General features: G+C 37.9%; 1 protein-coding gene across 1 annotated transcript in view; it reads left to right on the forward strand.

Annotated features, from left to right (window-relative positions):
* Positions 1-13,086, forward strand: part of LOC149244300 (preprotein translocase subunit SCY1, chloroplastic-like) — a 245,387-nt gene that overhangs the window by 100,912 nt on the left and 131,389 nt on the right. The window contains exon 3 of the mRNA XM_089374790.1: positions 3,056-3,441. Coding sequence (XP_089230916.1) covers positions 3,056-3,441 — 386 coding nt within the window. The remainder of the gene's footprint in view (positions 1-3,055; positions 3,442-13,086) is intronic.

A 13,086-nucleotide genomic window follows, 5' to 3' on the forward strand; every position in this document is an offset into this window, starting at 1 on the left:
CCCATCTCAGTTGGTCAGACGAGGATGATACCAAAATCTTCCTCTGTTCCAAGTCTAGAGCAAGAGAGCCTGCCTGGGCCTTCAAAGGGCTCTCTTCACTATAGCCCAGATCCTTCCATATTCTCCATTTACCATTTTTCCTTGCCTGATCCCAAAAGTCACTTACCATACATAAACCTTTGTTGTCAGTGTCATTCTTGAGAGCGGTTAGTTCTTCCCTAAATAAGTTTGGTTCCTGCTACTAGTTATCCTCCCAAAATCTTGCCAAGTTCCCAGCTCGGATCTCCTAGAAGCTATGCTACTGGACAATGGCTCTATTTTCCCAAGCAAGATTCCAAATGTGGGAGCCCTTGATAAGCCCAGACATTCAGATATGATCCCTCTCCTACCAATTATTTGCATATTTCTGTTTCCAAAGTTTGGCCCAAGGGGTTGCTGATTCCTTAAGCCAAAGTTTTGCCCTCGAAACTCTATTAAGGGTTTCAAGGTCATGAAGCCCCAAACCACCATGGGCCTTAGGTTTGTTAAAGAAAATTCTTTTTCAAACCTAGAACATAGAGGATATTGTTGAGATGAATATTCCCATTGGATTCCAGCTCCAAGGAGGTAGATCCAATCCCTTTGACTAATAGTACATTTGAGTTACACTATGAATATAATAGTACATTTGAGTTACACTATGAATATAATAGTACATTTGAGTTACACTATGAGGACCAACAGTAGTGCAGTCATCAAGAATTGTTTGTGTTGGACCAAAGAATATCAGTGTCTTGGGTGTTGGGGGTACTCTGGGATGTGCATCAACTGCTCAAGTCATCGTATTACTCAACGCTCTGATGTAAGTAGGCAATGTTGCATTTGCTAATTCATCTACCTCTCTGAAAAGGCCTAGGTACTTGTGGAGTGGGTGCCCTCAATGCCCGGGCTGCTGTGGACCACCTGACAAGACCGACATAAACTCAAGTGAAAGCAACCATTCATTAGAGACTAAGATCATATAAACATCTAAGTGGACCAAACTTGGATGTTAAGGGCATATTAACAATGTTGCACATATTGTGATAATATCATAATTATCGCGATATTATCGCTGAAAGGCCCTCTGCCAATATTATTGCTGGAAATTATCGCGAGACAATGGGGAATTATCAGCTTGCTAGAAAGAAAACACGAATTTAAGTTGTGGTTTATGTTTTTTTGGGTCATTTTTGTTTTTTTTGTGCTAAGATTGAGCTCTGAGGGTTGTGTGAGTCTCGTGACCATTTTTCATCAAGCAAACAGGGGGAAATCCATAGTTTTCTTTGTCATCAGCTGAGCATTTTTGGAGTGGAGATTTACTCCAGTATACCATATCCATATTTATTATTTCCATGTATAAAAAAAAAAAATTGCCTTTCTTCTATTTGTTTTCCAAGATTAGTATATACTATAAATTTAGAGTCTACCTCTTCTTACCCTCTTTTGAATTTCCACATTTGTTTTGTGTGGTAGGTCCAAAACTTGAAAATTTAATCAGAGCTCTACAAAATGGCAAAACCATTGGATCCAATGAGGGAGCCATGTGAGGATTATAATAGAGCAAAGCTGAGGTGCAAGCTTTGTGGAATGGAAATGTTTGGCGGAATCACCTGCTTGAAATACCACCTTGCCAAAATCCCAGGGCATGATGTGCATATTTTCCCTAGAGCTACCCCAAACATTGTCCTTATTGCAAAGAACTCAATTCGTGATACTACTAGAAAGAGAGATTAGAGGGAGGAACTAAGGAATTTCATGGGAACCACAAGCTTATCGAATTATCGTTATAGACTTATAGTATCTAGAATCTAGATGCCTCATGATGATCATCTCATGAGATACATTTATTTTTGTTTTAATGTGATTTTGTATTAAGTTTTAACTATTATCTTGTCAGGACTCAGAACTTATGACTGAGGAGTCAAGACAAAATGACAAATATCATATTTTAGACTTCAATATCTACATCTTATACATTTTATACTGTAGTTTTATTTTCATATTTGTGTGACAATGTGTTTGTTAATTGTTTGATGTTGATGTTTGCTTTAAAAGAATAAAAAATTGAAAAAATGTCAGGGCTCAGAACAAATATCATATTTTAGTATCTACTATCTAGTATCAATGATTGATGTACCACTTGACATCTTATACATTTTATATTGTAGTTTTATTTTCATATTTGTGTGACAATGTGTTTGTTTGATGCTGATGTTGCTTTAAAAGAATACAAATTTGAAAAAATGATTATTTTTGTATTTTTTGAAGTTTCCGATAATTTCCAATATTTTCCCCAGTATTGCCGATAATTTAAATTTGACCCCCAGCGATAAATTGCCGATAATGATAAATGTAACAATGGCTGCAATAGAGCTGAAATACATCTATTATGATAACCTCAGTAAGGTTGATGTTGGTTCCATGAGTCATATAGGTAAATTTATGAGATTTGGAATGGAATCAAGTATTCAAATTACTTTTAGACATCCGATTCACAGCCCTGTTTTCTATTTGTTAACCTGTGTCAGAAGGCAGCACATTCAAGTAAAGAAGGCAGATAGTTAATTATACGAATTACTAAAATAACGAATAATTTTTTTTAGTAGCAAATATATAATACTTGTCAAATCAGAGGACTCATTTAGTTTCAGTTTAATTAGGTGCCATTTTCTTGGATCAAATGGCCCACAATTCTGTCAACCAAGAACTTGTCCTATAACACCTTTGAGAACTTGATTGACTGCACTTGATTTTTCTTGTAAAGCTGCCATCTTCCTCTAGGACTTTCCAAGGAATATTTCTGTTGAAATATGAATAAAATTATTGCATTCCCTTGTACTTTTGTTTTCTGATTTTTTATCTTGGTTTACATAACCTAATTTTTACAACAACCTTGCACTTTCGTCTCTCATCCGCTATTTCAATATATTACATTTCTTTTAGTGAATTCTGAAGCAAAGCGGCTTCTATTTATTAATGTGCAACATCATGTTGAAGTTTAACTTTATTGGGAGATATGATTTGATTTTTACAGCTTCAATTGAAGACAGTTCCATTGATGTGGGTGACTTTTTCAAAGGGCCACTTCCGGGAAAGTTTCTGAAGCTTCTAGGATATCTTGCCTTGTCCCGTGTTGGGACGTATATTCCTTTAGGTGGAGTCAACAGGGAAGCCTTTTTGGGCAACTTGGATCAGAACAGTCTGTTGAGCACTCTGGATTCATTTTCAGGAGGCGGTATTGGTCGGCTTGGGATATGCTCCCTTGGTATTGTTCCCTTCATTAATGCACAGATTGTCTTTCAGCTTCTTGGTCAGATCATCCCTAAATTGCAGGAACTTCAGAGGAAAGAGGGTGAAGCCGGAAGAAAGAAGGTTCTTCAGTGGACACGCTATGCTTCTGTTGGTTTTGCTATCGTACAAGTAAGCACTACGAGAACCCATTGTTATGGTTTGAATAGAAAGTTCTATATAGACGTTTTCTTTTGAAACATATTGCAAAGATATGTTTTATTGAACATGGTCAATAACATTTATTGCTACTATATGAGAAATATGCAGGGGAGATCGATTTCCTTAATGTTATACAATAAAGATGTGAGAATGAAATGCTTTGGCTGTCCATACACAATTTGTGTACAAACTATAGATGCACATACATACATCCATTCATCTGTTGGTAAATACATAAACATGCATGTTTGCACTGTGCATGTGCATTTTACACATGAATCATTTAATAACATATTGTTATATAAATATCCTTGAGTTGAGATGGAAGCCAATGCTCATAGTGGATTTGAAAACAAATAGTACTTTGAACTCAAGGTGTTAATTTTAGTTAACAATGGTATGTTCTATTATTATAGCAATTACTTCAATGTTCCATTATAAGCATCCAAGCAGCGATTGTCCATCTGGTTACTGGGTCTTTAATTGATAATAAGAAAGAAGTTGACTCCATAAGGCACTGGTCTCACAAGTGAATTTAATCTAATCCTTAAATTTTGGTTAAATTAACCAAGTAGCTAGGCCACTCAGTCGTGTCTCCCGGACTCGTTGGTTTCCAACTTGTCCTTCATCTTCACATTTCCATAGGGACTACCCCCCATTCCCTGCTGTTGGGAGACAACTAGAATGAAGAGGTTGGGGATCAGAGTGACAACCCTGACCTAAGTCGTTGTTGCAGTGCCTGTACAATCTGAGTGACAACAGTTCCATCTGGAATTGAGGACATTTATTGCAAGACAAATGTCAAGGCTAGTGTTTACGAGATACATCAAGGACCCAATCAATTGCCTATAGCAAGTAGGATCCACCAGATTAGAGTCTGAACTCCTCAACTTCTTTAGATTGGTGATCATAGGAGTTGTTCTAGGCTTGCTGTCCATCATGCCAAATTTTTGTAGAATCTTGATCACATATTTTCCTTGACCAAGATATATTTCGCCTAGCTTCTACCAAACTTTGAGTCCCAAGTAATAATGCATAATCCCTAGATCCTTCGTATCAAACTCGGATACTAATTGCTTCTTGCATTCCTGAATTTGATGCTCTACACATGTAACAAGAAGATCATCCACATACAATAGTATGATGACTAGTTCATCCTAGACTGCCCTGATGTAGAGGTTAGGATCTGCAGAATTCCTGGCAAAACCAAGTCTTAATAGATATGCATCCATTCTTGCATACTAAGCTCTAGGTGCTTGCTTTAAGCCATATAGAGCTTTCTTCAGTTTGCAAATATGAGTCTCCCTATAATTTATTTCAAATCCTTGAGGTGCTCAATGTAAACCTCTTCATCAATAGTCCCATTCAGAAAAGCTGTCTTAACATACATTTGATGGATGTTCCATCCCATTGTAGTAGCCAAAGAGATAAGAGATCTGATTGTTGTATATCTAGTTGTAGGAGCAAAAGTTTCTTCGTAATCAATACCTTCTTTCTGTGAGAAGCCCCTTGCTACAAACCTTGCCTTGTATTTATCAATGCTCATGTCTGAAGCATGCTTTATTTTATATATCCATTTTGAAGTGACTATCGATTTGTCACTTGGTCTAGGAACAGTTTCCCAGACATCATTCTTCATAATTCACTGGTATTCTTCCTGCATCACATTCCTCCACTCTTGATGTTTAGCTGCATTTTCATAGGAGGAAGGTTCAACTTCAATGAGCTTCGTCATATATGTTGCATATCCAAAATACCTCTTAGGTCTTTTACTTTCTTTGACTGTTCCTTTTGCTGTATGTCCTTCTGCTTCTTGTAGAGTTGTCCTCAACCAAGCAGGTCTCTTACAAATTTTAGGAACAACAACTTGTTGTACAGGTTCACTAGGTTCTTCAACATCTTCTTGATTTGATGTAGAGTCTAGACCATTGTTGTCCCTAGAGATATCCTAAAAAATGGGTACCTCTTCTTCATCAGAATCAACTGGAACATCTTTTGATTTCTTGTAAGCCATGTTTTCGTCAAAGATGACATCCCAGCTTACTTCAATACGATGATCCTCTTTAATGTAGATTCTATATGCTTTAGAAGAAACACTATACCCAAGAAAGATGCCCTTTAGTGTAATATCCCTGTCGGGATATTTTGCTAAATTTGCCAAATTTTTAACTAAATACGCAGAAATTTAACTCAACCAAGATTTCACTGTAAAATCACCATTCTATTATCAGAAGATTGCCATGTAAAATATAATAGATAAGTGCATGCAATTCCTTGAAACAATAGGCAGAAAATAATCTCAGCTTTATTATAATATAAACTAGGGTTTACATGTTGATACAATAAAATCGCTGAGATGGGGAAAATGGCCTCGAGACTCTGCTTCCATACTACGCTGGCCCTCCAAAATTGAACTGAAATATCACTTTTGAGCTCTCTTGTGAATTCTGGATGAATTCACCAAGGGGAGATGGGTACTCGCCCAGTCTCACTGAATCACCCGAGGGTTTCCGTCCTGGGGCTATTGCTGGAGTAGAGAACCGGGTTCTCAACCTCTCATACAAGAAGAAATATCAAATCCAAGATGTCCTCTAATAGCCTCCTCCTCTTTTTATAGATTAGATGAATCCCTCTAGAAACTCCTATTTTATTATTATTTTAATCATTTAACACATTTCCCTTAATTAAAATATTCTTTTAGTGTGGGAAAATGGTAATTCACCAAGGGGAGATGGGTACTCGCTCAGTCTCACTAAATCACCCTAGGGTTTCCGTCCTGGGGCTATTGCTGGAGTAGAGAACCGGGTTCTCAACCTCTCATACAAGAAGAAATATCAAATCCAAGATGTCCTCTAATAGCCTCCTCCTCTTTTTATAGATTAGATGAATCCCTCTAGAAACTCCTATTTTATTATTATTTTAATCATTTAACACATTTCCCTTAATTAAAATATTCTTTTAATGTGGGAAAATGGTAAATTGGCCACCATGCCTCCTCAAGCCTCTGAAAATCACTTCTATCCATCCCATCCTATAGATCTTCTTGTTTCGGTTCCAACGAGCTATTACACTAAGGTGTTCTGCCAAGTATTCCTCCTGAAATGCCACCTTAAGCGTAATTATTTGAGTCAGGCCCATTAATAACTCAGTTTTTTGAAAGTTGTCGGAATGCAATGGAACGAAAGGCAAACTGTGCGGATGATGGAATATACCAAGCAGATGCCATCGGACCTCATAAAAACTCCTCAAAACCCCATGAAACACCTCCTGAAGCCCCTGGGTCCGCTGATGAAGTAAACCTGCACCTGTGACCTGTCTGCCCCAGCCCTGAAAGTCCATCCTAACCATGTCGTGAGGAACACTAGAAAAAGGAACATTACAAGTCCTCCCGCCCCAAGATTGCTTGCCCTCAAGCAATCCAAACCTGTGGACCAGTTTGGTGGCCCAATGCAACTGAGACCCAATGCCCGGATCCCATACAAATCGCTGGGTGAGGCTATGCCTCTGTGTCGACCCACCAAGAACGGATCCCTCAATGCCCAGATCCCAAACCAATCTCTGCTTGAACCTGTCATCAATAAACCCTCCTGGATCCCAATGCCACCAAGAATAAGCATCAATGCACCGCGACCCCTGTGGTGCTATAGCTCTGACTGTGAATGCTGCCCCACCAACTGTAAACCAACTCATCACCTCTCTCTAGTCCAACCCCTGACTCAATCCAATGCTAATCCTGCTCTCCTGATGTCGGGATGGAATGTTGAAGAGCTGTCAACTTGTATCCCACTTCCAACTCAAGCATGTAGTCTCTGACAAGTCTGGGGGTCTCTGCTCTACTATGCCCCTGACTAAGGACATCACACCATCAATAGGATACCAAGTCATGATCTCTCGCCAATCCATCCTGTGGGAAGGATCAGATGCACAAACATCTATATATGTGATAAGTCCCCTATGCTGCATCGTGCCCCACTCATGCAACTCTGCCTGGCCAGTCAACAATATCCATTGAGAAAACCCTGCCTCTCTCCCTATAATGGGTACAAGTGGCCAACCTGTGATGCAAGCCCTATCCATGTGCCCTTGGAGAGGGTTTCTCCCTGAAAGTACTACAACTTTGCCCGCTGCTTGTGCAAGCGCCCGCACCTTATCAGTGGGTCGGTCCAAAGATGGATGCACCACCATATCAAAATGATCCACCCTCATCTGGCTCGAAACTCCATGCTCCTCCAATCTACCAACCTCATGCAAAGCTATCCCATCAAGCCCTCGCACCTCCTGAGGACATGTGTTTGCAAATACTACCACCTTGTGAGTTGTCTGTATATCTGTCTACTCCTCATCGATCGCTGGCCCCAAGGATAGCAGCTCATCATCCTCCATCATGGGCTCATCATGCATACTATGCATATCATCCTCCTCAGCTGACTCATGCTCCATCATATGCTGCTCCTGTTGAATCATCGCTGGTGACTGATCATCCCGAATGTCTCCCATAGGGTCCACTCACTGCTCACCATACAAATTGGAATATAGATCTGGCCTGTTGTCAACAACTCCACATGACTGTTCATGATCCTCAGGGGTATCATATGAACTCACGGACTCAACCATAGAAGTAGAATCTGCACCTTGAAAGTCAGAAGGGATCTCCCCCTGCTCTGCCCCTGTCGTCTCCTCCACATCACTCAAGCATGAGTGATCAGGTCCCCAAGGTTCCTTGCAGACGAAGCAAAGACCCTGTTGACCACTACATGTCAATGACCCATAGCAGTACACCCCTTTTTTCCGCAAAAGGGATAGCACCTGATTGATGTGTTCGTGCCATCCAACTATCATCATCAACTTGATCATCATCTTATAATGTAAAACCATTCTGCATGTGTATAATGTAAATAATCTCGGCATATCCGTGTCGTGTAGATAATTGCCTAGGTAAACCTACTTTTCTGGTGATCTACATTCTGGGAGGTTTTTTGTTTGACTAGTCCATTCTCAAATGGTCGGCAGAGTTTTCTTTCAGTCTTACCCCAGAGCCGGAATGTATCTTGTCACTGGGATCTTAGGCGAGTCCTAGTGTTATAAATCGAGTCTATATAAAAGTGATTTGGGAATAATCCTAACTATTTGGTTAGGTTATTTTATTACAAATTGCTTGGTCTGCTGGTTTATATTTGTGTTGCAGAAATGGGTAGTCCGTGAGGGTCTGTTATAGATGGGTTTTTCCCCTTATGATGTAAAAGATATGAAAATTATGATGTAAAGTGTCTTGAGGGTTGGAAAAATAATTTATCCCCTCATAGGTTAATTAATTAAATTTTCTGGCAAAAAATTAATTAAAATCTTAAGCCAAAAATTTAATTAATTCTAGGTCCTAGGTAAATTTAAATTTTTCAAAGGAAAAAGTCGTTGATCCTTAAAATTCAAATTTTAAAAGGTCCCAAGACTAAGCTAAATTAATTATTTTGCTAAATTTTAAGCTTTTGGTCCCTGAGGTTTAAGTCAAAGTCAAATTTTTGAGGAAATTAACTCAAATTTTTTATTTTTGAGTTAATTAAAATGCATTTAATTGAAAAATTCGAATTTCCTCAAGAATTTAATGTTTTGACAGATGAGATTAAAAGAAATTTTAATCCTCATCAACGTTTGAGATTGCTTTGACGAAGATCACTCGAATTAGCCGTTGAAAGATTTATCTTTAAATAGGAGGTCATTTGTCAGTTGATCCAACCGATCTTTGAATCGTGTACTAAGCTCTCAAGCTCTCTTGTATACTTTTTTGAATTAATACAAAAGCCTTTGGGGTTTCAACGTGCTGTAGTGTTTCTCTTCATGAATTTATGGTAACATTGTTTTAATTTCTGCTTAATATTATGTGAAAATTGTCAATCAATAGCTCTCTTAGAATAATCTGAATACATGTATCTTATTCAGTTTGTTGGATCTAGGGTAACATTTTTAATTTTGATTGAAGTAGCAGGTATTCCTATTTTTTCAGAATTTTATTGTTGTTCTATTTCTCTACTTGATTTGATGGTTGATTTAGTGTTTGCAGAAGATTTTTCAGGTTCTCATTGAGCGTTTGGGGATAGTCTTCGGTTGGACCAACCAACTCTCAACACATATTTTCTGAAGAGCCTACTTCACATAAACTTCAAGATTTATCTAACGATATTTTTGTTTGTTTGTTCTGCAGGGTGTTTTTGGGCTAGTACCTCTCTAAAATTTCAAAATCTTTTAAATATTTTGTGGAAATTTTGATAGATTTGGCTATTAAGAGTCTTATATTATCATATCTGGGAGCGGAGTTGGACTCATACTCCTTAGATCTGATAGATCAGTAAATTATCTGTATAGATCTATTATTTACTTGTGTAGATCTGAAATTTTGTAACATAATTTTGAATTTTAACACTTGGGTTTTTGGGATTTTCTCTATTTTTGTACATATTGGGCATTGGGTTTTTCTCTTTTCACTTGTGCAAGAATAGATCTGAGAAATAAACCAAGAAAATCTTCAGATTTGAACTAGATCTAGACCTCGAAGGGCAAGATCTGGGCTCAAAGTTTGTTTGCAGGAATAGATCTGGGAAATCAGCCAAGTAAATCTTCAAATCTGAGATTTTTTCAAGCAAATCTGGGGGTTTTGAGATAGATCTAGGCTCTGGAGGGCAATATCTTGTCCCAAATATTTTTGCAATGCCAACCATTAAAGATTTTGCAATAAAGTTGAAGATCTGAAGCAAAATAATTTTTTTTAGAACAAGGGTTCAAGTTTTGGGGCTCCTAAGCCCATATCTGCCTTCTCCTAGCCCAACGCTAGTTCTATTGGGCCTAGTGCTAGCTCTCATTGGCCCTAGATTCCCCTTGCTCCATTTTTGATTTGAATATTTGATTTTTTGAAGCTAATCATTGGTGGGTTTTTGCAGAAAATTTGGTAAAAATTTGTGTTTCAGGTATTGAATTTTTTTTTGGCAACTTGGGCAAGTGATCTTCAAGGCTTAAGGCCTAAGGGTTTGAGATCTAAACCATCTTTTTCCTCATTGTTTGCTACAACAGTCATATACCTTTCTAATAGTGGTGAAAAACACATTTAAGTGGTTTGAAATTAACTAAAAAAATTGATAAATACATTAATAAGTCATTTATGGTTGATGTGTATAAAAAATTTGGCCTAGATTTACATTTTGGGTGCTGTCATCTCTGAATAATTCTGTTTCTGAAGTCTGAAATATAATAGTGGCAAAATTTCATGTGGGTTAGCCTAAAATCAGTTCTTAAGTTGTCTAATACATTAAGGAATTAATTTCTTGAGTTGGGCATTCATCATTAGGTTTATTATGTTTTAATTGCTGGCTGTAATAAATATATCAGATTTGATATAATTCTGAAAATCACATCATAACAAGATGAAATTTTTTGATAATTCATGTGGGTAGGTTTGGAAACTTTTCGGTAAATTTTTGGCATAAAGATATCATTGATAGCTTACTGTTTTCAGTGTCATATTGCTGCTGTCATAAAGTTTTTCTTACTGCTGTTGTAAAAACTAATTTATGAAAATTAAGTACTTTGTCATGGAATTGTGATAAAATGCATATCTTTTGTTTCATAAACTAAGTATTTTTCGAGCATCTAATATTAATTTGTGAAGACGCTTTTGTTCTCTTTGAGCTATAATTGCATTTGAAAGAATCTAGAAGATTTGAAGTAAGCTTGTGGTTCAATTATGATATTACTAAGAAGTTTATCTTTCAATCTTTGTCTAGTGAAGTGAACATTCATTTTGACAATTAAGGGCTTTGATATATAACTCTGAATCAGATCGTATCATAAGCACTTTTCATCCTTGAATCTAATTTCATCTCATCTTCTAATCATCTCGCGCGTTTGCATATTAAGTTAGTTCTGCATAACTAAAATTTACTTCCAAGCATAAGCTTGGTCGATAGAGAGATAGGTATCCATCCATCTTTGTTTGAGAAGCCTGCTTTTAATAGTACTAATACAATGACCTTGCAGTCGTCAGAGCCACAGCTCTCTGCAGTGTCGGAGACACCGGGTATGTTAGATTTTTAGGAGAGGTATCGTTAATCACACCTTAGTGTGCTTCACCTTATCTTCTTTCTACCAATTACTACGAAATCAGGCCAATATAGAAAGGACCAAAGGGTTAAAACTTAGATAAGCATTTAACTAAAATTAACCAAGATTCTTGCATCTCATATTAGCTTTAGGATCTGCACTTCATATAAGATAGTCATTCATCCAAGCAACAATTGCAAATCAATTACTTGGTCCTAAATTTCCTAGCAATATAGTTGACTCCATAAGGCACTGACATCAATTGCTTAAAATCTAATCAAATCTTATAAATATTGCTAAATCTAAATCAAGTACTTGGTCGCTTCACTGTGTCTCCCGAACTGGCTGGTTTCCAACTAGTTCTCCTTCATTCCATTTTCATAGGGTCTACCCCCCTTAGCTTGCTGTAGGGTGACAACTTAAATGGAGAGATTGGGGATCAGGGTGACAGCGCCCGATTTGAGCCGTTGTCGTGGTGCCTAGACATTCTGTGCGACAACAAACCCTTCCTCCTCAGCTCATTCTTGTTGCATGGTTGGTTACCATAAATCCACTGCAACTCCTCCTGGGTCAACAGTCTCCTGAACAGTCCAATGTTTTGCTCAACTAACCTTTCAGCTAGTTCATAAGCAGCAGGTGAAACCAGTTGTTTCTCCCTCCAAATGGCCAACAACTGAGACTGCAACGTCCTACAAATGGCATCATGGCCTCCCATGCATGAGGACAAAATGGATTGCATGTGTGTTATGACTGTATCAGGATGATGTTTCCTAATGTTGAAGAAGCATTGGAACATCTATAGGATCAATTCGTCACATCCTAGCTCAAACATGAGGTCATAAGATCTAACTAAGGCCATGACTTCTAGAATCTCTAGCCTCTTCCCAAAGGTAGGGCCCTCATTGTTATCCAAATCCTGAAAGGTCTCCACTATCAGCCTGAAGACTCTCCTCATAATATCATCACTGTAAGGGGGTGTAGGTGCAGTCAACATCATGATACTACTGAGACAAGAGGCAACTAGAAGTTTAACTCCTATGCAAGGGTGCTCCAAATACTTGTGTTGTACTAAGGCAAGCATGGCTAGTTTGAGAGACCAAATTAAGTTTTTCCCATCTGACTGATGCACCTTGGAGAGGAGTGAAACCAATTCTTCTAGTTTGAGAAGGGCTTTTGTTGTACCCCCCATGCATCTCAAATCTGACCCAAGTGCATAAATTTTGTATCCCAATTCATGTTCTTCCTATGGCTGTTTTTGCTGTAGCATAGAAATTATCCCCTTAGAAAAAGTTCTGTTGATTGTTGTTGCTAGTTTATTAAGCGTATTTTTGAAGGTCTCATCCATTACTTTGACTGGCAGCTTAACAAAATAACAAAATAGCAATTGACTCAATGCATAGACCTCTCACCCACTCAATAGTGATTGGACAATTATACCAGCCTTGCAACAAGAATTACAACAGACTATATAACTAATGACATTATGCAATAGCTCGACTTAGCAATATCGCTAGAGCAAGACTCAAGTAA

This window comes from Pinus tabuliformis, chromosome 8 (genome assembly GCF_031772625.1).
Source record: "Pinus tabuliformis cultivar Carrire ecotype Pingquan chromosome 8, CPIR1, whole genome shotgun sequence".
NCBI classification, from domain to species: Eukaryota; Viridiplantae; Streptophyta; class Pinopsida; order Pinales; family Pinaceae; genus Pinus; species Pinus tabuliformis.